This window comes from Pipistrellus hanaki (assembly GCF_964339955.1).
Source record: "Pipistrellus hanaki genome assembly, chromosome: 2".
Taxonomy (NCBI): Eukaryota; Metazoa; Chordata; class Mammalia; order Chiroptera; family Vespertilionidae; genus Pipistrellus; species Pipistrellus hanaki.
This window is the reverse complement of record NC_140504.1, coordinates 180,622,181-180,648,531: the sequence shown is the minus strand read 5'-3', so window position 1 is coordinate 180,648,531 and position 26,351 is coordinate 180,622,181. Positions and strand designations below refer to the sequence as shown.

At 49.8% G+C, this 26,351-nt stretch overlaps 1 protein-coding gene across 3 annotated transcripts; it reads left to right on the top strand.

The window, feature by feature from the left end:
• Positions 1-792: 792 nt before the first annotated feature.
• On the top strand, positions 793-26,280 carry AZIN2 (antizyme inhibitor 2). Of its 3 annotated transcripts, XM_084872270.1 has the most exons (11): positions 793-939; positions 1,039-1,159; positions 1,911-2,138; positions 3,695-3,868; positions 12,081-12,253; positions 13,129-13,263; positions 13,873-14,038; positions 16,296-16,458; positions 17,613-17,725; positions 23,382-23,596; positions 25,802-26,280. In XM_084872270.1, exons 3-11 carry the CDS (start codon positions 2,034-2,036, stop codon positions 25,938-25,940), a joined length of 1,383 nt encoding a protein of 460 aa, XP_084728396.1. In that variant the 5' UTR covers positions 793-939; positions 1,039-1,159; positions 1,911-2,033; the 3' UTR covers positions 25,941-26,280. The 3 variants fall into 3 exon arrangements, with proteins under 3 accessions (XP_084728396.1, XP_084728397.1, XP_084728395.1); XM_084872271.1 differs by lacking the exon at positions 23,382-23,596 and having other exon boundaries at positions 794-939; XM_084872269.1 differs by lacking the exon at positions 3,695-3,868 and having other exon boundaries at positions 823-939.
• Positions 26,281-26,351: the final 71 nt, after the last annotated feature.

Sequence of the window (26,351 nt, the reverse complement as noted above, 5' to 3'; positions counted from 1 at the left end):
AGTCCCCGCTGATGTGTGTTATGAGTCCCATTGTTCCTCCACGCGGGGGAAGTCCGAGGAGGCTCCCCCGGGGAGCGGCCTACTGGACTCAGGTGACTGAGCAGGCGTTTTGCAGGCACAGAAGAGAAGAAATGCTTTGAGTGGGAAAGTCAGAGAACACTTATCTCTGGAGACACATTTCACATGCGAGTTGATAGGCGTGTGCCCGATCCAGAGGATGAAATGGAGGGAGAGATCGCCCTGAGCTGAGACCATCACAAGAAGGCTCTCTGAAGATACGTTGGCTGGGTTCGAGTTGGAGGTGTCAGAGAAGATGCTGGAAGAGGTCATTAGATAAAAACGGTTTTTATTAGAAAAGTAATACAAGATGACTTTTGACCTGGACTGCGAGGGAGGAGCCAGACAGGGCCGAGGAGGAGGTTGTCACCGAAAAGTCTTCTCAGGAGCAAAGAGGAACTCTCCTGACTTCCTGCCTATTCTTTAAGACCCAGGATCCGGGAACTAAGAGTCCCCCCGCGTGGACGTGGGGAATTCTGTGGTGGCGACGCTGCCGTTCCGATTTCCAGGGGCGGGGTGGCCGCGGACCAGGGACCCGCCGCCGGGAGGACCGAGGCTCGGCTCTGCGGAGCCCTCCGGCGGAGCTGAATGCTCTATGTCAGAATTGACCAATGGGATGACGGCACGCGGTTGTCAGGGCGACCGCGGGGCGGCGCTCGGAGGCGGGGCCTGGGCGGCGGGGGCGGGGCCGGGGCGGGGCTTATATAAGCAGGCCGCGGGGGAGGAAGGCGGAGCGTGGGGTCGGTGGCTGCTGGGCGGGCGGGGCGCAGGCCGCGGGGCCGGATCCGGGGGGAGCGAGCGAGCGGAGGCGCGGAGGCGCGGAGGACCCGATTCACTCGCTGGGGAGATCTATGGGCCGAAGCCGTGTAAATGCGTTTTAAGGCGAGTGCGGGGCGCGGCTCCGGGAGCCTCGGGGAGCGGGCACCCTCGGCTCTAGCCTCCGGTGCTGATGTGCCCCTGGCCCCTCTTGCCTCCTTTCAGCAGGGGCCTCGGCTCCGCAACTGCCACTCCTCCTCGGGGTGTTGCACAAGTTTCGAGGTCACCGGCGACCCCCCCTAGCAGTGCGCCTGGCTCTGGCCCCTGTGAAGGAGGACGGGGCGTGGTAAGAGTGTGTGTGTGTGCGCGCGCGCGTGTGTATGTGTGTGTATGTGTGTGTGTGTATGAGCGTGTGTGTGTGTGTGTGTATGAGTGTGTGTGTGTGTGTGTGTGTGTGAATGGGGGTCGGGGCGGGACCTCGGCCCTGCACTGGGGAGGGCTCCCCGGGAAGGACCCTCAGCCCTCGGTACGCGCCCCTGGAGCCCGCAAGGTGCCCCCATGCACGCTTCGAATCCTAGCTCCCCAAGTCCAGCTGCCCCCCTTTAAAAATGTAGAAGCCGAGGCTCTGAGAGGGGATGGGGCGTCCCCAAGGTCACCCAGCGGAGTGCGGACTCGAACTCCAGCTCCGGTCTGGGGCTGGCGCAGCCCTCGGTCCGCAGCCTCTTAGGTGGGCGTGGTCAGGGCCGGGCTGGAGACGGCATCCCGGACACTCGGCTCTCCTGCTCCCTTATTCTCTTTTCTTTTTAAACTAAAACCCCAATTCCAGAGCTGGAAAGAATCTCCAAAACAACGCATCCATGTTATGGATGAGGAAACTGAGGCTCGGAGAGGCACCGGCATCTAGGCCTATAGTGCCTCGTCCCAGCCCAGGATTTGCTATCGTCTCTACCCTTCCCAGTGGAGCAGGCTCCCCGAGCTTGTGCTCGGGGCGTGGCGGGGTGTGACAGGTCTGGGGAAGGGAGGGGGGCAGCGGAGGCCAGCCCCCCGCCCCCAGCCCCATCGCCCCCAGGCCAGCAGCACCCTCCTTCTCCCCGCAGTGTGTTGCATACTTTCTAAGGCGGCAGCAGCAGCGGAGGCAGAGGCAGCGGCGGCGGCTCCATCCAGCCCATCGGCTCCTCCTTCTCCTCTTCTTCCTCCTCCTCCTCTTCCTTCTCCTCGGCATGGCAGGCTACCTGAGTGAAACGGACTTTGTGATGGTGGAGGAGGGCTTCAGCACCCGAGACCTGCTGGAGGAGCTCACTATGGGGACCTCTCAGGCCTCCACGGTGAGGGGCTGTGGGTGGGTGTGGAGCCGGCTCCTGGTGCAGGCCCAGCCGCCTCCCCTGAAAGGACTTTTTCTTCCCCTTGCTATTCACACCTTGCTCATTGCGAGAGCCAGACCCCTTTTATCCCCAGTTCCTGGCCCTTGCCCCCAAACCTGCCCTTCCTGTTCCTGCCTTGAAGTCAGCACCATCACCTACCCAGCCTCTAGATCTAGGTCAGAAACCTTGGAGGCCCTTCTCCCCATGCCCTCCCCCACCCCCCAATCTAGGCATCACCAAGCTCTATGAGTTCAGCCTCCTTAAAATACCCTCCAGTGTGCTCCTCCTAAACTCTTTGTAGCTCACATTTCATCTATCTCAAGGCCCCAGCTTCTTTCCTGCCTCATATTCCCCCCCCCCCCCCCCCACACACACTTTATCACAGCCCTGCTCAAAATCAGAACTCTTTGGCTCTTCCCAGGTGCCTATAGGATCAAGTCAGAACCCCTCTGCCTTCACAGCCCCGTGTCCGGCTTCTCCCTCGGTATATATCATGCTCCCTCAGAGCTGCACTCCTCTGCCCTGTGCCCCAAGGATGCCATGTGCCCTGTTATCACCCCTTTGCCCAGGACACTCGTCCCCCGCCCTCTCTGTCTCTTACCTATTTCCACTCAGACCTCCTTCCTCACCAGCGTCACCTTCTCCTGATTGCCCAGGCAGATGGTCTATATTCTCTCTCCGTGGCCCCCACAGCATTGCATAGAAACTTCCATCCTAGCACGTACTGATGCCCTTGTCATTACATAGGGATGTATTCTCTCCCGGACCCAATCCCTTCGGGGCTAGAGGCCTGTCTGGTCATCTCTGTCCCTCGGCATAATGCCCGGCACCAGCTTAAAAAAATGGGTGTTAAAAAAAAAAGTATTGCGTAAAGGGAAACAGTCTCAGCGAAGGTTTCGGCAATGCGGTCTCCCCCATAGCCTTCGGCAGCTCTGTGGTAAGCAGCTGTCCACGGGCATGGGCTGCAGTGGCAGCGGGACAACCACAAGCACCGCTGTGTGAGAAGCGATGGGCTGTGGGCCATAGCTTTGGCCTTCAAGGAATTTCTCTTTCTGGGGAAGACAGGTGCACACATAGCTGTGATATTTCGGAAGCAAGTGCAAAGTGCAGCAGGAGCTTAAAAGCAGAGCTGCCTGCTTTGGATTGGGGGAGGTAGTGTCCCAGGTGAAGTTTGAAGGAAGATTAGGAATTTTGGAGGCACTAGTAGGGGTGGGGTATTCCACGTGGAGGGCATGGTGGGAACCGGGGCTCAGAGGTGGGAAAATAAATAATTGAGTCTGTAGCCGGAGTGTGTGTTGCAGGGAGGGGAGGGGGAAAGGCTGGGTTACAGATCTTTGAACGCCAGGCCGGGGAGTTTGCCTTCTGTCCTACATGTAGACTTGGGGAGCCCCTAGAAAACGTAGAGCAGGGAGCTTTGTGGCTGCAGCCAAATTTGGGGGCAGGTACTTGGGATGGTCAGGGATGGCAAGCACAAGGCCGGAGCTGGCTGGAGTCTCACATTCCCCCATCTTGTTGTGCAGGGTGAGGTCACTGCCTTCTTCGTGGCCGACCTGGGTGCGGTAGTGAGGAAGCACTTCTGCTTTCTGAAGTGCCTGCCTAGAGTCCGGCCCTTTTACGCTGTCAAGTGCAACAGCAGCCTGGGTGTGCTGAAGGTCCTGGCTGAGCTGGGGCTGGGCTTCAGCTGTGCCAACAAGGTGAGCGCCTGCCCCCACCAGCACACTGACCCTCACTGCCTACCGGGCACACGCACGGCTGGGCCGCCCTGGGTGGGCCCTGGGGGGGCAGGAGTGACCTCTGGGAAGGGCCCTCTGGGGAGGGCCACTCCCTTGGAAGAGGCGGGAAGGGATAAGGGAGGGAGAAACAAGCGTGGGATTTGCCAGCATTGAAGTTCCAAATTAGAGTCTCATGCGTCCCTGGGGGAGACGGGTTGCCTTTTTTAAACGGAGTCTTTCAAACTTGTTGGCATAGAACTATACATGGTATTCTTTTAATTAAAACAAAACAAAAAACATCCTCTCATTGTTGGGTTTCTTTTCTTTTTTCTTTTATAATCTGAATAATATGGCACTACATTTCCTTAATCCTTTTAGAGTTTGTTATTGTTGCCAATCCTGTTGCCTTTCTCGTTTTATGAATGCTGTTGTCTTAATTCTCTTTTGCTCAGTTTGGATTTATTTTGCTTATTTGCTGTTATTCTGTATTCTCTGAACTCCTACAATGTGCTAGTCACTGTGCTAGGTAGGGTTGACTTCGGAGCGTTGAGTAAGACAGACTCTGCTGCCCTTGACTTGAAGGCTTCACTTACCTATTTTCATTCTGTTCTTAATTTCTTGAGAAATTTTAAGCTATAACATTGCCTCAGAGTACAGCTTTGGATGCATTTATTTACTCAGCAGACATTTATTGAGCACCTCCTGTGGTGCCAAGTAGTATTCTAGGTGGGGATTTAGCAAGCGAACAAAACAAATGAAACAACAACAAAAGGCCCTTTCTTTGTGGAGCTTGCTTTCTAAAATAAGTTAAATACGTTAACCAATGAGAATTGATAGTAGTTTAGAAGGTAAACCCTATGGAGAAAATTAAAATGGGAAAGGGAATTAGGAAATATTGGACGAGATTATAGCACGTTTAGATAGTTTGGCCAGGGAAAGCTTTGCTGAAATTTGAATACAGCCCTGAAGGAAGCAAACTATCAAGCCAGGTGGGTACCTAGAAGAAGGGAATTACATGCAGAAGCAAGTGCAAAGGCCCTGAGGTGCTCTGGCTTGTGCTATTGTCACGCCTGTTGCTTTGTGTAATAGTCAGAAATGGTTGAGGGGAACCCCTTTTTATGACCCACGTTAAGCCCCTGAAAGGCAGCAACATGACGGGGTGTTGTGAGGAGAGTTTTAGAAAGGGTTTGGGGGAGAAAGGAGAAGAGCTAGCCTTGGGTAAGATGGCAGGACTGGTGGGCTCCAGGGGGAGACAGGTGTGATCCAGGGAGGACTGTCAGAACAAGCAGGTTAATCTCTCTCAGAGACGGATGTTCATGGTGTTATTGATAGATGAGTTTCTCCCTCTTGTCACTGCAAAGCCCCCTTGCATTAGCTCCTGCTCTACGCACCCGGCGTGGTGCATGTGTTCCGTAAAGCCCTGGAGGGGCGTAGGGAGAGGGACTGCCATTTTACACTTGAGGACACTGGGACCAGCTCTAATAGCTTGCTAGCAGCAGAGCCAGGATTTCCACTGAACACCCCGGGCCTCTGCTCGGGCAAGGAGGAACGGGATCTTTTCTGCCCCCTGGGTCCAGGGGTGAAGAACAGGACCGAATCCCATTGACTATAGTCCTCTGCTTCTGGACACCAAGTGCTGGGGGACCCTTGGCCCTCTGGCCCCAAGGGGCTGGCCTCCAAGGGGAGTGAGGGCTGAGAAAGACCTTGAAGTCAGTGGGGACTTTAAAAGCTTCCCCCATTTGCTGAGTGCTCCCGTTGTGCCAGGAGCATTGCCAAGCGTTTTCTGTACATGATCTCATTTTATTCTCGCCACAATCCTGGGAGGCAGTTATCATTGTCCTGATTGTGACTGCGGTCCTGTGAGGAGGCATTTAGTGTATATGCACAGAGGTAGAGTGACTCACTGGTCAGTGGCTGCTTGTGTATAGCAAGGGGGTCTCTGATTCTATAGCCGCTGTATTTTCCAAGATCCTAGGGAGAGGATGGTTGAGCTGGGCCGAGGCTAGTGACAGACGATAACTGGAGCCCGGGAAGAGGCCAGGACCCCTCCTGGTGGGGGATCACACAGACCTCTGGGTGCATTTACTGAGAGGTGACTATGGGACTCCCAGCTTGCTATGGAAGTCCAAGGCTGCCCTCTTCTGGTCAGCCACAGCTGGTGGCCACACAACATACTGAAGGTTTGGTGGTGAGCTGGGGCTGGGAGCACAAACCCACATCAAAGGGCTCCAGGGTCAAGGGCACAGGCCTTGCCTTGCACGGAGCTCTATCAGCCCACCTTCCCAAAGACCTTATGTCCTCTCTCCTGACCCCATCCCTTGCCCTCTCTGGCTGTCTCCCTCAGCATGCTTCCATCTTAACAAGTCTTTCCTGGACACATGGTTCCCCACCCTCATCCCTTGCTCCTTCTTCAAGGCCAAAACGAGTTGTCTACTCTCATGTGTGTCTGCACTTGTCACTTTCCTTAGCACCCACTCCTTATGCCATTGCTTCTGACATCCACTCTCACTACTCCAAGGAAACACCTCTTACCAACGTCCCCAGGATGCAGTGAGAACTTTATTTTAAATCTTCACGTTCAATTATTCAAATAATATATGTATTCACACACACACACACACACACACACACACACGCACGCACGCACGCACGCACATACACACACAGGACATCAGCATTATGTCTCCAGAGTTAATTGCCTTCATGAGTTTGAGTTTGGTAGGTAATATTTAAATGTGATCTATAAAAAATGTACACCATACCTTGTGATTTTGCAATGAAATATAAAAGATGGTCATGCATGTACTGTTCAGCAATAGCTTTCAACTCAGCAAGTTTTGAGTCCATGTTGATGCATTTAGACCTTGTTGGGGACACTCCTGGGTCCTCGAGTTATTTGGCCCCTCAACAACATTCAGTGCAGGGACTTTTTGTATGTTTGTTTTTGGTAAGGACACTTAACCTGCGACCTATCATACTCTTGACCCTCTTTTAGGTCCAGTGTGTTAACTAGGCACAATGCTGTTGGCAGGCCTCTAGATCTTACTCATCTCGCAAACTGAAATCTGATGCCGTTGAGTAGCCACTCCCCATTTAATGACAAGTCCTTTAAAACATATTCAATAATAGCAGGTGCTCCTGCTTTTAAAGACTTGGGAAGACGATCAGATGAAAGCGAATGCTGCTCTGCCCCCGCCCCGCCCTCCCGGGGTGCCTCCCTCAGGGACACGGCCTTCCACAGACAGAAGTTGTGGGGCAGGCTTTGCTTGGACAGGAATGGCATTATGATCTCTGTATTGTCTTCACCTCTCTACAGATTCTGGGCGCCAGCTTTTCCTCATCTTGTATTGCTCTTTCTTTTCTTAAAAATATGTTTATTGATTTCAGAGAGGAAGGGAGAGAGAAAGAACAATGATGAGAGAGAATCATTGATAGGCTGCTTCCTGCATGCCCCCGACTGGGGATCAAACTCGAAACCTGGGCATGGGTTCTGACCAGGAATCGAACTGTGACCTCTTATTTCATAGACCAAATGCTCAACCATTGAGCGACACAGGCCGGGCCGCTCTCTCAATGGGAGAGTTCCTCTGGGTTCCATCTCAGGCTCCCTTCTCTTATAAACTCTGCCTCTGCTTAGGGAATTTCATCTCCTCCCATGCTTTCAATGCCATTAATACGCCACCACCTCCCTCGCTTTGATCTCCTCTCCAGACCTATCTACTCAGCTGCTGGCTTGATAATGACACAGGAGGCCTGGAATCCAGTGTGTTCAAAGACACTCATAATCTTCCTTCGAGAGGGGTCCCCTGGTCTGCCGGGCAAGGAGTCCCCCTCAGACACCCTCACCCTGCGTCCCCACGTGGAACCCACCCCCCAGTCTGCCAGCCCTGCTTCCAGAACACAGCCCCCCCTGCCTTTCTGGGGCCGACTCTGCTCCTTCTGCCAGGGTGGTTGGGACCTGTCTGCCCACAGCCCCCTCGGGCCCTTCAGGGGAACAGATTTAGAGCTTGCCGTTAAAATGCAAATCTGAGAACATCATTTCCCTTCCTGAAACCCTTCAACCTGTTTCCCATCACTCACGAATCCACATGAATCCACATCAGCCTTCTTGGTTTCCTCATTGGCTCTGCCCACCTCCCTCCAACCTCATCTTCCCCTCGGTGTGCACCCTGCCCCGGCCACTGCCCGTGCTCCTGTCTCAGGCTGAGCACCTGTGGCCTCGGAGCCTCCTGCACAGGCACCTCCTCTGCCCGAAGCCGCCTTTCCTTCCTCCGGTCTTGGCCTGAGAGGCCTCCTGTGGGTCTCAGCTTTCATTTCTGACGCTCGGAAAGGCCGTCCTCCCCAACACCTGGTCTTCCCACTCACATTCTCTCTAGCATCCTGTACTTTTTCTTCATGGCTCTTATCCGTTTGCAGTTCCACTATTCAGTGTCCATTCATCCCTACCTGTCCCCCCCTCCAGCCTGAAGGGACCCCAGGGCCAGAGGCCCGTCTGCCTTCCTTACTGCTTCTTTTCATAGCAGCTAGCCCGGACCTGTGCTCACAGAGCCCCAGGGACACTTGTCAGCTCAGGTGGGAGGCTGAATTCCCCATGGTACTCTGGGCAAGAGCTGGTGTGACAGTTCTGGGTTAGAATTCCAGCCGTGCTGCTTATGAACTGTGTTACTTTGGATAAGTGACTTAATCTCTCTAAGCCTCTGTTTCCTATCTCATAAGATTATTATAAAGATTAAATAAGAACATAAATAAAATATTTGATGCAGTGGCCTGCATATGGCTATGTTTACCTTTTTAAAAAGTTATTGTAAAATTATAGTTGACAATATTATATTAGTTTCAGGTGTATGACACAGGGATTAGACATTTATATACCTTACGGAGTGTTAACCATGATAAATCTAGTAACCATCTGTCACCTTCCATAGTTATTACAATATTATTGTATTCTGTGTGCTGTACAGTACATTCCCATACCATACGTATTTTTTTAATCCTCACCTGAGGATATGTTTATTGATTTTAGAGAGAGAAAGGGAGAGAAGGAGAGAAAAAGAGAGAGAGAGAGAGACATCGATTGGTTGCCTTCTGTATGCACCCCAATAGGGGATGGAACCCGCAACCTAGGTATGTGCCCTGACCAAGAATCAAACCTGAAACCTGCCAAAACCTGTTTGGCTCAGTGGCAGAGCGTCGGTCTGTGGACTGAAAGGTCCCAGGTTCGATTCCAGTCAGGGGCATGTACATTGGTTGCGGGCACATCCCCAGTGGGGAGTGTGCAGGAGGCAGCTGATCGATGCTTCTCTCCCATCAATGTTTTTAGCTATCTATCCTTCTCCCTTCCTCTCTGTAAAAAATCAATAAAATATATTTTTTTAAAAATAAAAAATAAAAAACCTGAAACCTTTGGTGTATGGGATGATGCTTCAACAAACTGAGCCACCTGGCCAGGGTGGCTTATGTATTTTTTAACTGGAAATATGTACCTATTTTTCCACTTCACCCTTTTTAATTTTTATTTTTTTGCCCTCCCCCCATTTCCTTTTCCCCCTGGTAACCATAAGTTTATTTTCTATGAGTCCTTTTTTGGTTATCTTTTTTTTAAATTTTGTTTTTTAGATTCCACACAGAAGTGAAATCATATACAGTGTTTGCCTTTCTCTGTCAGATTTATTTTACTTAGCATAATATGTTCTAAGTCCATCAATTGTGCTGCAAATGGCAAGATTTCATTCTTTTTTATGGCTGGGTAATAATATGCCATTGTATAGCTATGGAATATTACATCTTAGCTATTGCAAATAGTGCTACAGCAAAAATATCTTTTTTAAAATATATTTTTTTATTGATTTCAGAGAGAAGGGAGAGGGAGAGAGAGATTGAAACATCAATGATGAGAGAAAATCATTGATTGGCTGCTCCCTGCATGCCCCCTACTGGAGATCGAGCCCACAACCCAGGCATGTGCCCTTGACTGGAATCGAACCCGGGACCCTTTAGTCCACAGGCCTATGCTCTATCCATTGAGCCAAGCTGGATAGGGCTGCATATATCTTTTTGAATTACTGTTTTTTATTTCTTCAGATAAATACCAAGAAGTGGGATTGCTGGATCGTATGGTGGTTCCCTCTCTCTCTCTCTCTCTCTCTCTCTCTCTCTCTCTCTTTTTTTTTTTTAAACTCACTTCTTTTTAAAAAAAAAAAATATTTTTATTGATTTTATACAGAGAGGAAGGGAGAGAGATACAGAGTTAGAAACATCGATGAGAGAGAGTCATTGATCAGCTGCCTCTTGCACACCCCCTACTGGGGATATGCCCGCAACCAAGGTACATGCCCTTGACCGGAATTGAACCCGAGACCCTTCAGTCCCCAAGCCGACGCTCTATCCATTGAACCAAACCGGTCCCGGCTCTCTTTTTAATTTTTGAGAAACCTCCATATTGTTTTCCATAGTGATGGCACCAATTCACAGCAGTGCGTGAGGGCTCCTTTTCCTGTGCACCTTGCTTCTTGTTTCTTTTTGATGATAGCCATTCTGACAGGTGTGAGGTGGTGTCTTATTGTGGTTTTGATTTGCATATCTCTATGATGACAATGATGCTTGCTATTTAGATATTTATAATCAAAGCTTCTCCCTCTCACCTCATGGGGTGAAGTGGGGAATAAAGCAGCTTCGGAGCCACTCAGACCCAGGCTCTTTGGGAGCGAGCTGTCCAGCTCTGGACTCGGACCTGTGTGTCCTGGCTGTGTCACCATAGGCGGGTGGACCTCTCTGGCGTCTGTAAAATGTGACCAGTGAGCATTCCATAGGACAGTTATGGGCACCACTCGAGACGATGCACATAAACACCTTGTGCTGAAAAGGCGCTAAATTAAAATTAGAGTCTTGCCGAAATCGGTTTGGCTCAGTGGATAGAGCTTCGGCCTTCAGACTGAAAGGTCCCGGGTTCGATTCCGGTCAAGGGCACGTACCTTGGTTGTGGGCACATCCCCAGTGGGGGGTGTGCAGGAGGCAGCTGGTCGATGTATCTCTCTCATCGACGTTTCTAACTCTCTATCCCTCTCAATTCCTCTCTGTGTAAAATCAATAAAATATATTTAAAAAAATAAAAAATAAATAAAATTAGAGTCTTATGACAAACCCAGGGTGGTTAAAAACGGCCTCTGTCTCCTCCCATGTTTCCAAACTGACTTCCTCTCAGCTTTCTTCCCTTCACCATGGAGATAGTCGGACCTCAGTTTGAAAGTTGGTTCTGCCACTGACTTGCTACATGGCCTCTTTGAGCATCACTTCCTTCTCTGTTGAATGGAGCTGATACCCATCTGATGGGGTTACCGTAGGAGTCAATAAAACAGAGATCCTGCAGTGAGGGCCGGCACGCAGTGGGCGGTGGGCCCAGTGCAGCCCAGTGCTGAGTTGTGAAGTTGTATTGGATCCCAGCCTCGCTCATTCACTTATGCATTGTCTGCGGCTGCAGTGGCAGTGGGGTAATTGTGACAGAAACGGAATGGCCGGAGCCTGAACCATTTGCTCTCTGGCCCTTTGTAGAAAAAGTCTGCATCTCACTGGGTGCCTGCGTGTGGTAGGCGCTCGGTGATGATGGTTGCTGTCATTGTCCTCATCATTGTGTCATTAACGCAACCACCGGGTGGTGCAGTGTTCTGTAAAGGCAAGGAAGAGGGGGAGAGGGGCTATCCACACAGCAGGCCGGTGCCGACGACTCCGGATGCTGTGAACTTTCTCATACACCAACTAACATTCTCTGAGCATTTAAACCTGCCAGGAAAACGTGTCAGAGTCTCTTGGCAGGGCCACTGGGAGTTCACATGGCGCCTTTGTGTGAATTAGGAAATGCGCTCCTTCCTGAAGGCACTCAGTTGTTAGAATAATGCACTGCCTTTGTTAGAAGGAGATGCGTTTTGCCTGGAGGCTGTAATAAACATACAAATCTGCCACGTGTTCTCTGTGAATGGGCCCCCTTCGGTCTGTGCAGGCATCACCTGCACAGCTCGGCCTGTCACAGAGGAGAGCCAGCGGGAGTCCTGGTGGTTAATACCTGCTGTTGAACAGCGAGGCCCACTTCTTAGGGATCTCTGCATGCGTAGCTCTGATTCTGCCCCTCACCTGTTTCCTTGGCTTCTGTGGGCTCCGCAGGCCCTGATGCCTCCTCACCACCACCTTTGGGGCCCCACAGGCAGAGATGGAGTTGGTCCAGCGCATTGGCGTCCCTGCCGGTAAGATCATCTTCGCCAATCCCTGTAAGCAAATTGCACAGATCAAGTATGCTGCCAAGTATGGGATCCAGCTGCTGAGCTTTGACAACGAGATGGAGCTGGCGAAGGTGGAGAAGAACCACCCAAGTGCCAAGTAAGCTGAGAGCCACGCGTGCGGGAGGCGGAGGGGCGGGAGGAGTGGAGCTGGAGCTGAGGACCCTGCCCTGGCCCCAGCCACGGTCACAGGGCATGGGGGCAGGCGTCCTTGGACGGGACCTCGGACAAAGGCAGCAATAACTGATTACAGCCATAGTGTGATGGAGGTCAAAGTGAAGGCTGAGATGGGGTGATTGGGAAAGGTTCATGAAGGAGGTGGCATTTCAGCTGGGCCTTGAGTAGTGAATCGAACTGTGTAAGCAAATGCATGGAGGTGGGAAGTAGCATGGGGTCTTTGAGGGACAAGCAGAAATTTAGTGTGAACACACCATGTGCGAGGGGTGAGGGAGACGGTGAATGATGCTGGCCACGGGGCAGGGACCTGGTGCACATGGGCTCTGCCAGGGGTCAGCACTGGACGGTTTGCTGAGGCTCAGGCTCCCATGGAGGGGTTTGGGGGTGAAGGGGAGGCCAGGTGGTGGGCCACTCTGGTTCCCCCACAGCAGCTTCCATTTTGTCTGTTACACACAACATCGGGGTTCTTCGTAAGCCTGTGTCTGAGAAATAGAATGGTTTTCCTCCTACAAGAGAAGCTGGAAAGGCCCGGCTGGCGAGGTGGCTGATTTGGAGGAAGTTGGAACTACGGGGGAGAACTGGAGAGGTCACGACCAGGGCAGGGGCTGCGGGGAAGGGCCTAGGGGATGGAATGGACAGGACTCGGAGGCCCGCTGACTGTGTAGGGAGAGGAAGGGGTCTGGGGCCTGTGGGGTTGGAGGGCTCTGAGCCACAGGGGTTCACACCCCTTGACTCAGAGAAGAAGTGGCTGGGGTGGGGGAGGCGGGCCCACGCGGCAGAGGCGCTGTCTCCCCTCAGGATGCTGCTGTGCATTGCCACCGATGACTCCCGCTCCCAGAGCTGCCTCAGCCTCAAGTTTGGAGCTTTGCTGAATTCCTGCAGACACCTGCTTCAGAACGCCAAGAAGAGCCACGTCGAGGTGGTAGGAGTGAGGTGAGCGCCTGGAAGCCCCCACACCAGGCCCGCTGCCTCTTTCCCAGGAATTCATTCTCTCGGAGGCCTCCCCGAGGTCCTCCAAGGAGGGCCTGTCCCCGGGCATGGGATTCTGCCTCTTGGGAGTTTCCTCTCTTTGTAAAGAAGGTTTGGCATGTCCTGCTGCCCCAACCTCACACTCCCCAGGAGGAAGCTGGCTTTTTATGAGTTTTACCAGCCTGTAGGCCACATCTTTTCAATGACTTAACACCACAGCTTTCATTTATTCTGCACTTAGAACATCCCAGGCCCCGTGCATTATAGCCTTGTGGGGATGCTAAAGCCTGGCAGGCCACACCGCTGACCGAGGGGTGCATCAGACCTGGCGGACTTGTCCCAGAAGGCTCAGTCCTAGGGGCAGAATGGAGGGGTGGCAGGGGCACCAGGTGCCAAGCTTCCCACCCACCCCTCACTTGCCCCATGGCCCTCAGCAACCCGTTTAACCTCTTAGGCCCTCAGACAGCACACCTGTCAAATGGGCACCATGTCCGGTGTGCCTTTCCTGGCTGGGGCCGAGGTCCTGGCGCCTGGGGCCCTGCGTGTAAGCCGAGGCCTTTCCTCCTCCCCCAGCTTCCATGTTGGCAGCTGCTGTCCCGACCCTGAGGCCTATGCTCAGTTCATCGCAGACGCCCGGATTGTGTTTGAAATGGGCGCCGAGCTGGGCCACAGGATGCACATCCTGGACCTTGGTGGTGGCTTCCCTGGAGTGGAGGGAGCCAAAGTGAGATTCGAAGAGGTAATCCTGGGGCGGAAGGGTCACATTGGGCTCTGTGCGGCGGGGTGACGGGGAGTTATAATGCTGATAGGGAGTCCACTGTGAGCCGATCCTATGTGTTAAGTCCTGTGCTTGGTGCTTTACCTGGATCTTATGATTAACCTTGTGCTACCTGTGAGCAAATGCGGCTTATACAAGTTATGTCACTTCCTGAGTCCACGGTAGACTCAGACCATGCACATGTTCGAAGCTCAACCAGGCCATATTTTCATAAGTCATAAAGCTTTTTGTGTGTCTGGGCTGATGAGAAATCAAACGAGAGGGCAGGAAAAGGAAAGCAAACCTGTCTACCTTCCCATCTGTGAGATGAAATCCAGAAAAATGTGTTGCTCAATCCCCACTCCAACCACTAGGGGTCGCTTCTCCTCAGCAGTAAGAGCTTCACTGGGGAATATCCACATCTATTATAGGACTGACCCTAGGAAAATAATGTGCTACAAACACAAAGAATTAGCCTCACAGATAAACATTGAAGCATCGTATGTCACAGAATTCCACGGGACCTCCCTGATCCACCTAACACTCAGGAAAGGTTAAATTATGAAACATTCTTATAATGTTTACATTTACATTCACAGTCTATTAAGTAAAACAGGTTATAAAAAACATCCTATATAACAAAGAGATAATATGCAAATTGACCATCACTCCAACACACAAGATGGCCACCCCATGTGGACATAAGATGGCTGCCACAAGATGGCCAGCAGGGAAGGGCAGTTGTGGGTGATCAGGCCTGTAGGGGAGGGCAGTTAGGGGTGACCAGGTTGGCAAGGGAGGGCAGTTGGGGGCAACCAGGCTGGCAGGGGAGGGCAATTAGGGGCAATCAGGCCAGCAGGGGAGCAATTAGGCATCCATCAGGCTGGCACAGGAGTGGTTAGGGAGTGATCAGGCTGGCAGGCAGAAGTGATTAGGGGCAATCAGGCAGGCAGACAGGTGAGTGTTTGGGAACCAACAATCCTGGATTGTGAGAAAAATGTTCGACTGCCCGTTTAGGCCCAATCCCACTGGGGTCCCAGATTAGAGAGGGTGCAGGCTGGGCTGAGGGACAAACCCCCCCATGCATGAATTTCGTGCTCTGGGCTTCTAATATGCATATAACCCTGTCTTTAAAAATAGTGTTTGTATAAAAAAAAAAAAAGAATTAGAGCTACTCCAAAAATTTAATGATTAGGCTAATCTGGATAACAGAATTAGAAATGTTGTTTTTTTAAAAGAACTTTAAATTCAATATTATTGTGTGTTAGTTTCAGGTGTACAGCATAGTGGTTAGATAATCATATACTTTCTAAAGTGTTCCCCCCAATATTTACACCTGGCGCCATACATGGTTATTACAATATTATTGACTATATTCCCTATGCTGTACTTGACATCCCTGTGACTATTTTGTAACTACCAATCTGTACTGCTTAATCCCTTCACTTTACCCAGTCCCCCAACCCCTTCCCCTCTGGCAACCAGCAGTCTGTTCTCTGTGTCTATGAGTCTGTTCAATGTTGTTTGTTCCCTTATTTTGTTCTTTAGATTCCATATATAAGTGAAACCATATGGTAGTTGTCTTTCTCTGACAGACTTATTTCACTTAGCATAATACCCTCTAGATCCATCCATGCTGAAATTAGGGGTGATTTTTACCTTTTTTTTTGTGTGTGTCATTTAACAAATTGGTTATTTATAAAAGAAAATCCACACCAGTGCTTCTGGAATCTGAGTACCACGTGTTACTTTAAGAGTGCCTCTTCCCACTGTGGGGGCATTGAGAAGGCTGATTCACACAAGCGTGAGGGGCCTTACCCAGCTCGGTCTCCCGCCTACCTTCTTGGCCAGCTGTTCATGGTTACCAGCTGGGGCCTTAGCAGCTGCCAAGTCCCTCTTTCTGAAATCAAAGAAGCTTTCAAGAAATAGAATTGGGCCCTTGCCAGTTTGGCTCCGTGGATAACCTTCAGCCTGCAGACTGAAAGGTCCTGGGTTCAATTCTGGTCAAGGGCACATACCCAGGCTGTGGACTCAATTCCCCAGTAGGGGGCGTGCAGAAGGCAGCTGATCAATGATTCTCTCTCATCATTGATGTTTCTATATCTCTCTCCTCCCTCCCTCCCTCTCTGAAATCAATAAAAATATATTTTAAAAAAATAGACTTGGAGCTGTAGCAAGTTTTCAGCATAATCCCCACTTTCAAACATGTAGCTGTCCACCCCCATTCTCCTACCGCCAGATTGCTTCTGTAATCAACTCAGCCTTGGACCTGTACTTCCCGGAGGGCTGTGGCGTGGACATCCTTGCCAAGCTGGGACGCTACTACGTGACCTCAGCCTTCACCTTGGCAGTCAGCATCGTCGCCAAGAAGGAGGTTCTTCTGGACCAGCCTGGCAGGGAAGGTAGGTGCCAGGCGGCCAGCGGAGCCTCATTCTTCCCTGGAGCTAAGGACTGGCTAGCTGAGCAGGGTCTGATTTTAGGGAGTGGGGGAATCTAGAGACTGGGTCCTTGCAATAGGGAAACTTACAATCAAGTCACCTCACTCCCAACACACTCATGTAGCATCTTTTATCCTATGCATGCTCATATTTTATGAAGATTAAGATCAAAACAACCTTAGGTAAAATAGATATTTTGCTAACTGTGTTGTACAGATGAGGAAATTGAGACTCGAAGAAAATATAAGTGAATTGCTTAAAGCCAGTAAGAAGGAAAACCTGCATTTGATCCCATGTTTGTCTCCTCTCCTGAGTACAGGCTCTTACTCACCCAACTGCATCTCTAACTTAATGAAATCATGAATGACAACTTATATTTGTCCAAGCCCACTTTACAGAGGACAGATGGAGGCAAGGAGAGGATGAGTCACTAGCCCAAGGTCCCACAGCTGCTAGGGGGAGTGCTGGTATTCAAGTCCAGGTTGGGCTAACTCAAGACGTCTCTGCCCACATCGCTAACATCAGTACTGTTCCCTGCACTTCCTGATAGATCAGTCCTCTCAGCAGCCCCACAAGAGAATCCATATGGAGAGGTGGTGGGCTTCAAGTAGAATGGTGTGATGGTGTGTGTGTGTGCGTGTGTGTGTGTGTGTGTGTGTGTGTGTGTGTGTGAGAGAGAGAGAGAGAGAGGGGGGGGGGAGAGAGAGAGAGAGATTCTCCTGGCCTCCTTTATAGATTTTGGGGGGAAATTGTCCTATCTAGTCCCACCAGGAGACCTGGCTTCTCATTCCAGTTCATGTGTTGCCCCAGTTGTGTGCCTCTGAGCTAGTGGCTTAATCTCTTGGGGTCTTGAGTTTGTCTGGCCTGCTCTTCTGCCTTTGCTGGGGCATCAAGGTCTGTTGCAGACAAGGCATGCATCTCAGGCAGGGCTGCTAAGCCACAAGGTGAATGTTTCCAACAAGACAGTGAACCTCATGTCACACACAGCAGGAGGCAGTGGCAGCCCTTTCATTACCATAGCCATCATCTTTGTGGAGCCCACCAGTGTGCCAGCTCCCTACTCCCCCACCCCCCCATCTTACTGCTTGCCCTGCCCCTGGCCTCTCCATTCCCTGCAGAGGAGACTGGTTCTGCCCCCAAGACCATCGTGTACCAACTGGATGAGGGCATCTATGGAATCTTCAACTCTGTCCTGTTTGACAACACCTGCCCTACCCCCGTCCTGCAGAAGGTGAGCCACTGGGGCCTGTTTTCAGTTGTGTGGATGTGTTTAAATAACATTTCTGTGTGTGTTATCTAATTTTTAAAAGTGAAGCATAGTCATCGTAGAAAATAGACAAGGATGAAGAAGGTTATCACCCATAAACCCTCCCCAAAGATTTCTTTTCAGTCTTTAAAAAATGTATTATATTTTGCCCCATGAGGTTGGGGTCATATTGATTTGTAACCTGCTTTCCCCCATTTAATATGAGGGTGGGTGGGTAGCTCTTTCCATGCTATTAACAGCATGCTTTTTGATGACTGCAGAATATTTTAACCCATCTGACTTTAGTGGTTGGCCTTTGGTTTCCTGTTTTTGAGCGCTGTGAGTATATCTTGACACCCATCTCTGATCATTGCTCTGGGTAAATTCCTAGAAGTAAAAAGAAACAGCTCCTCTCTAATGAGTGTTCCCATGTTAACATGAGAACAGGAATTTGCAAAACATTCTCCTGGCCTGTGAACCAGCCCCGGCCTCCCACAGCTTCCTGGGCATCTTCAAAGGGAAAGAAAGGCAGTCACACCCTGGTATGTTCACATTTCCAGGCCTCTGTTTGTGTGGTCCTGCTTCTGGGAGGAAAATAGAAAGCCTAACCAGCACCTACACCACCATGAGCTTTCAATGTGTGTGTGTGTTTCTTTTTCTCTCCATTTTGTTTAGTTTTTCAAGGTCTGGTCACATGTCAGCTCCTGTGGGGCAGGTAGAGGGGGCCTCCTTTGACTTAGTTGGTCCTCATCCTATAGTTGTGTTGTTAAATGTGTTATGTCTGCCTGTCTCAATAAGCTGCCCTGATGTGCCCAGGAATTTAGTTTTATACTGTGATGCACTAGCACTGCCTGCATTCTTGTGGGATCCTACATCCTATTGTCCCCAGAAAGAATCAATTATTTTGGATAAACACCCAGAAGTGGGACTTCTGGATCATCTGGTAGTTCTATATTTATTTATCCTCACCCAAGGATATTTTTCTATTGATTTTTTTTTTTTTTTAGGAAAAGTGGAAGAGAGAGGGAAAGACAGAGAGAAACATCAGTGTGAAACACATTGATTGGTTGCCTCTTGCACGGGCCTTGACAAGGGCCTGGGCCAGAGAGGAGCCTGCAGCCAAGGTATGTGCCCTTGGCCAGAATTGAACCTTTGGTCTGCAGGTCCATGCTCTATCCACTGAGCCTAACTGGCCAGGACAGTTCTCTTTTTCATTTTTTGTGAAATCTCCATACTGGTTTCCACAGTGACTGCACCAGTTTGCATTCTCACCAGGGTCCAATTCTCCTCAACCTTGCCGACACATGTTGTCTTTTTGATAATAGCCATCCTAACAGCTGTGAGTGAGGTGATATCTCAATATGGTTTCATTTGCATTTCTCTTTTGATTACTGGCACTGAGCATCTTTTCACATACCTGTTGACCACTCATAAAATATTTATATTTTGTTTTTTACTTTACAAAAAGGGTGTTGGACTTTTTAAAAACACTTAACATCCAGTTTCCTCAATACTGCCGTATGTCTCTAAAGTTCTTCACTTGACCACTGTGTAACACTCTGTCAGTGAATATGTGCAACTTTTGCATCCACTCTCCTCTCCAGGCATCTGGATTGTGTCCAGGTGTTAGTGACTGTGCTTACTGTCGCTATGAATATTCTTGGTCTCTGTGATGCATGAGCAGAAGAGGGTGGAACCACTGAGCACAGGGCATACAGATGTTCGGTTTCATGAGACAGTGCGAGACTGTTCCCCAAAGTGGTTGTACTAATTGACAATCCCACCAGCAGTGTGTAAGAGAGTGGGAGTGTCTAAATTTTCGCCACACCACCACCATCATTAGCATCTAATTTGTGGGGTTAAAAACAGGCTCACTTATGGTTAGGTTAGGCTATGAGTAGCAGATCCCAAATTACATGATTTGAACAAGATATAAAGGCTCCTTTCACTCCAATCTAAATATCAGTTGCAGACAATTCAGAGCTGGTACCATGGTTTCATAGTCATGTGGAGCCATATGGCTTCCAGTTGTACCTACTTCTAGGCATTGCTCTCATCTTGGTTGGTACAAATGGAAGCTCCAGACATTTAGAAAAGAAGGTGAAGTCCATGCGCCAGTTGTCTTTTAAGGAAATTTCCTGAAAGTAGCCACACAGTACTGAGGATTTTATCCTGTGGCCATCACTATCTGGAAGGGAAGTTGGTCTTTATTCTAGGTGATCATGAGCCCAGCAAAAATTAAAGGTTGAGATTACTACAATAGGCAATTAGCAGCCTCTGTCACAAATAAGATAGAATAAAATGCTGGATAACAATAGAATGTAAGTTGGGAGATAAAGTGAGTAAGTTGGTATTCTAAGATTTTGAATTATTTGAGTGAAAGGTAAAGATATTAATTTTTGACTTGAAGTTAGGCATGCATGTTAAAATGTGAATGTCTAGAGTAACCACTAAAATAATAGAAATCCTAATATATAAAAACCCTGGGCAGTAACGTCCGGCAATGATGGAGGCTCCACCAACCGGAAGTCAGTCCTGCATCTGCTGCAGGCGTGATACCCCAAAACTGACTGCTGTCGGGGCTGCAAATCAGGGCCAGAGAGAGGCCTAAAGAGAGAAGCAGGGACTGATCTGTTGCCTTTGTGGCAGTTTTTGATCAGGACTTGCCTCTCTCTCTCCCAGTCTGGCCAGCAGCTGTGCCTCCATTTCTCTCCAGGCCTCCATGGGGACTGCTGATCAGCCCACCTTTCTAATCAGGCCCCATTGATAGGCCCAGAGATGCTGACTGGCATAGAAACTAACCAATCAGAACCAAATCTGGGTCAACTGTGAGGAGCCAATGGTTGCCTAGGAGGCGGAGCTTTTGATGCTGACTGGCATAGAAACCAACCAATCAGAACCAAATTAGCCAGCAGAGGAGGGCAGTTGGGGGTGAGATCAGACTGGCAGAGGAGGGCAGTTAGGAGTGATCAGGAAAGCAGGCAGAGGTGTTAGGGGCAATCAGGCAGGCAGGCAGAGGCAGTTAGGGGTGATCAGGAAGGCAGGCAGGTGAGTGGTTAGGAGCCAGCAGTCCCAGATTGCGAAAGGGATGTCCGACTACCGGCAGTGGGACATCCTCCAAGGGGTTCCCAATTGGGAGAGTGTGCAGGCTGGGCTGAGGGAACCACCCTTCTGTGCACGAATTTCGCGCACCGGGCCACTAGTGTATAATTTCTATCATTGGGAGTAATTAAAATAGTTTAGTTTGGACACCAACTTTAAAAAATAGACCAGCAAAACACAGTTAAGAGCACAGGAAAGAACGGCACATGTGGAAAGTGTTGACAAGGCTCACAAGGAAGGTCATTGGGTACTGTGTAATATGTGACGCTAGAACATCTGATTGTCCATATGCAAAAAATGAAATTGGATCCCTATCTCACACCATACATGAATATAAACTCCAGAAAACAATGTAGGCACAGTGAAGGATATCTTAAAAATAAAAAAGGAAAAGACTGTCTACATTAAAATGAAAAGCTTCTGTTCATCTATTAGCAAAAGCAAAGAGGCAATCACAAACTGGGGGGAAATATTGAAACATGTATATAACTGATAAGGGCTTAGTGTACAGAATATATGAAGGATTCTTAAATAAGAAATACAAATAAATAAGAACCTTAAGGAAAAAACAATGTGAACTATTGATAGAAAGCAATAGAAATATGGGCAAAAGACTAACAGGCAGTTAAGAAGAAGAAAACCAAATGCAAAATGAAAAGGTGCTCAACTTCGTTGGCAATTAAGGAAATGCAAATTGAAGTGAAAATAAGGTACCATTTTATACTGACTACATTAGAAAGAAGTTTAGCCGAAACTGGTTTGGCTCAGTGGATAGAGCGTTGGCCTGTGGACTGAAAGGTCCCGGGTTCAATTCTGGTGAAGGGCATGTACCTTGGTTGCGGGCACATCCCCAGTAGGGGGTGTGCAAGAGGTAGCTGATCGATGATTCTCTCTCATCGATGTTTCTAACTCTCTATCCCTCTCTCTTCCTCTCTGTAAAAAATCAATAAAATATATTAAAAAAAGAAAGAAAGAAAGAAGTTTAAAGCATGGCAGTATCGAGCCTTGGTGAGGACATGGAGCAGCTAGCTAGGTGGGAGTTTGTAGGCATTATTCAGATAAACATGCATATACCTACCTTCCAGCAAGTTCCTAGGTATATATTGTAAAGAGACTCTTGGCATATGTGTTTGAGGAGATATATAAGAATGTTCACAGGAGCAATTTTTATAATATAAAACATTGGAAACCACCGTATGTTTGTTGGCAGGGCAATACATAAATAAATTACAGTGTATTCCATATAATGAATTTTCTTTTAAAAAATATATTTTTATTGATTTGAGAGAGAAAGAGACAGAAACATCAATGATGAGAGGGAATCATTGATTGGCTGCCTCCTGCACGTTAGACTGAGCCCGCAACTCAGGCATGTGCACCTGACCGGATTCTTACCCAGGACCCTCCAGTCCGCAGACCAATACTCTACCCATTGAGCCAAACCAGCCAGGGCCATGTAATGAATTTTCTATGCAACATACTGCAAATTGCATTAGTTAGAATCTTGAGTGTGTAAGTTTCAACAACAAAAAAACAAGTTGTAGAGATTACACTCTATAATTCCATTTACATATATTTCAAAAGTGTGGGAACTAAATACTATCTTGTTTAAGGTTAAGTATGTTTTTGGAAAATTAAGTAAAACAAGAGAATTCCCTAGCCAGTTTGGCTCAGTGGATAGAGTGTCAACCTGCGGATTAAAGGGTCCCAGTTTCAATTCTGATCAAGGGCACACACCCAGGTTTTAGGCTCAATCCCCAGTGGGGAGCGTGCAGGAGGTGGCCAATCAATGATTCTCTTTCATCATTGATGTTTCTCTCTCTCTTTCCCTCTTCCTTACTAACTGAAATTAATTAAAAAAGTATATTTAAAAACAAGAGAATAATGAAAACAAAATTCAGGATAGTGGCTACCTCAGGAGGCATGTCATTGGTGTGGGCCACAAAGGAGTCTCAAAGATAATGGAAATTTTTCTATATCTTACAGATGATACAAATATTCTTTTGTATGAATTAAATATTTATAATTTTTTTTAAAAAATTCTCATCCAAGTACATTTTTTTAAATTGATTTTTAGAGAGAAGGAGAGGGAGGGAGAGAGAGAGAAAGAGAGAAATATCAATGTGAGAGAGAAACATCAATCAGTCCCTCCTCCTCCCCACCATGTGTCCCAATTGGGGCCAGGCATTGAACATGCAACCTAGGCATGTGCCCTGACCAGAAATCAAACCCACAACCATTTGGTGTAAAACGATGCTCTATCCAACTGAGCCACTCAGCCAGGACAGGTTAAGAATATTGCCCAAGGTCACACAACTAGCAAGTGTTGGAGCTTGGATTTAACCCCAGGCATTGTGGCTTCAGAGTCTTAAGAGGCAATGAATGCAGAAAAGTGGGAGGGCCTAAGTGCCAGGCTAGGAGGCTCATCTGTCTTTGTCCTATTGGCTACGGGAGCCACGGAGGCTTTTGAGGGAGGAGTGATAAGGCTGTGGACAGTATGCCGAGTAAAGCTGAATGTGATCATCCCTCTTCCCTGCAGAAACCTTCCACAGAGCAGCCCTTGTACAGCAGCAGCCTGTGGGGCCCGGCGGCTGATGGCTGTGACTGTGTAGCCGAGGGCCTGTGGCTGCCGCAACTACACGTAGGGGACTGGCTGGTCTTTGAGAACATGGGCGCCTACACTGTGGGCATGGGTTCCCTCTTCAGAGGGATCCAGACCTGCCGCATCACCTATGCCATGTCCAGGGTGGCCTGGTAAGGGGGCCCTGCTGGGAGATGGAGTGGGGAGGGGGAGAAAGAGTGGGCTAGGCAGAAGCAATGAGGGAAATCTTAGGTTTGGGACCCTGCTTCGGTGAAATCCAATTTGACAAGTAGCCCTTGGCTGTTGATTCCAAGAGAGGCCTGTGCTTGGCACCTGGCTGTGGCCATGAATGAGACTGAGCTTCCCTTGAGGAGGAGACGCAGAGAAGCAGACAGGACTCCTGATAAATTCTGAGCTGGGTGGAGAGGGCAGGCTGTAGAAGCTTAGATTCCTCCCTGGGGCCCAGATCCACCTCCCCGAGGAAGGAAAGGTGAAGTAAAGCCAGGAGATGAGTGAGATTTGGGCAGCAAGAGGCAGGATGGCAGGAGAGGGCTCCGAGAAGAGGAAACGGGGAGGGAGGATTCTACACAAGGTTGGTCGTGGCTGGGGAGGGAGCAGGGCTGCATCTGAGAAGGGTTTTGAGCAGCATGGGGGTAGCACGTACTGGCTTGAAGCAGGGGCGTAACACGGTCTGGTGTGGACTTTAGAAAGGCCACTCTAGCTACTGTGTGGATGAAGGGAGGCCAAGAGCATGTGTGGATAGACCTGATCAATCCAGTGGAAATATTGGCACTCACTTATCTTCCATCTTCCCATCTAAAAAGTGAGCCTAAAACTGGCCCTCCTTCCTCACCAAGCCAGTGTCGGGATCCAGTGAGCAAGATGGGAGGAAAGTTGTTAGTTGAACCCTTCTGTCAGGCTTTATGATTATTTCCTTTCAACCACACACAGCTCTGTGATCAGTGTTATCACAGACAGGTCAGTTGCTTGAGGTCACATAGCTGGTCAGCTCTTTTGGAGTTGGTGAGATAGCTATGGATGGCAGGAGTATCGACTCTCTCCACTGAGTAAGTGCTTACTACTTGCTAGTGTGCTGCTGGGGCACAGGCACTAACTCCCTGCCCTGATGAAGCTGAAGGAGGGCTCGGCTGAAGGAGAGCTGTGACTGAAGGGCGGCTGTAGCTGAAGCAGATATTGAATCCTTATCTTTATCGAGGAGAAGTACATTGTGCTGTGCAATTCAGCAAAGTCTTTCCTGAGATTCAGTCACTGAAGCTGAGACCTGATGGCCGAGGACGAGTTAGTAAGGGTTGATGATGCAGGTGGAAGCACAAGTACGTGCACAGGCCTGGGATGGGATGCTGTGGATGGCACTCAGGGGGTGAGGATGGGCACAGTTGGAGAGGCCAGCTGGGACAGATCTCCTGGGGCCGGAGAGCGGATGGAAGCTGCTGGCAGCTCAAGAGCAGGGATTCACTCTTTGGGAAGATGGCCCTGGGCCAGCAATGTCTGGAGGAGGCCAGAGAAGACCTGGGAGACCGCGTTCCCGGCTAGAGATGGTGGTGGCGGTGTAATGGAGAGAGCTGTGTGCTGTGAGGAGGCTCAGGAGCTGGAATCAGCAGGATCCCAACTAGTGGCTGTTCAGAGGGTGGAGGCCCATATCAACATGGGGTATGTAAGAGGAGAAACAGTTTGTGGGATTTTTTTGAATGGGGCAGGAGATCATTTTTTAAAGTGCCAAGCCTGGAGTATGAAGAATGTGGGAGTGAGAGAGCTGGGTGGAATCCTAGTTCTACCACCTTCTGGAGATGTAACCTCAGGCAGGTCACTTCTCTGTGTCTCAGTAAAATGGGGGTGACAATGCTGCTCTTACAATTAGATAACATAAGTAAACTGCCTGGCACAGTGGTCAGCAAACCATGCTCTCGAGCCACATGCGGTTTTTTGGCCCCTTGAGTGTGCTCTTCCACAAGATACCACATGTGGGCGCGTATGTGTAGTGTGATTGAAACTTCGTGGCCCATGCACAGAAGTTGGTTTTTGGCCTGGGTGAGTCTATTTTGAAGCAGTGGCTTAGAACACTCAAGGGGCCAAAGATCTGCATGTGGCTCGCGAGCCAAGGTTTGCCGATCACTGGCCTGGCACAATGTCTGCCACAGTGTGTTCAACAAATGTGGGTTCCTTTCCTTCTTGGGGGCGTTGGACTACAAGGGTAGGGGAGATGGTCAGCAGGCCTTCTCCTGCCCTAGGCTGGGCTCTGGGGCTCAGTGAGACCCCTATACCCAATGGGGACCAGTTCTTCTGGTGCAGGGCCATCAGGAGCCCCCAGCCAGCAGGCCTCATGCTGGTGGCCTCCAGTGCCCCTCTCTCCCCCACAGGAAAGCAATGCGAGAGCAGCCGCTGCTTGCAGAACAGGATGAGGACGCCGAGGGCATGTGCAAGCCTCTGTCCTGCGGCTGGGAGATCACAGACACCTTGTGCGTGGGCCCCGTCTTCACCCCGGCGAGCATCATGTGAGCGGCCCTGTTCCCCCCGGAGAACCCCAGCGGGGCCACAGAGATGCCTCTGGGAGAGGGGGGGAAGGTGGCAAGCAGGGCACCGTCTGGCCAGGACTCTGGTGCTCGCTCTGCTGCCCACCCCCCCTCCACCCGTAGTGTTTCTGCCCTGTAAATAGGACCAGTCTTACACTCGCTGTAGTTCAAGTATGCAACATAAATCCTGTTCCTTCCAGCTGTGTCCGCCTCCTCTGCAGCGCCAAGGGGCTGGTCAGCCAGGTGTGGGGTGTTCTCAGGGTTTCCCCTGGTCTCCTTCCCACTTTTGTAAATATGATGCAAATAAATATTTAGGTTTTTAAATACTCCAGTGGAATCTGGCAATTCAATTCCCAAAGCAGCCTGGCTAGGCCAGCAGCGAGATGTCCGCCTGCAC

What these genes read in the sequence shown, in the direction of transcription:
- AZIN2 (XM_084872270.1), top strand. Translation starts at nt 2,034, where the DNA reads ATGGCAGGCTACCTGAGTGAAACGGACTTTGTGATGGTGGAGGAGGGC. An exon ending in GGACCTCTCAGGCCTCCACG is followed by an intron (nt 2,139 to 3,694) that starts GTGAGGGGCTGT and finishes CTTGTTGTGCAG; the next exon opens with GGTGAGGTCACTGCCTTCTT. An exon ending in CTACCCCCGTCCTGCAGAAG is followed by an intron (nt 17,726 to 23,381) that starts GTGAGCCACTGG and finishes TCTTCCCTGCAG; the next exon opens with AAACCTTCCACAGAGCAGCC.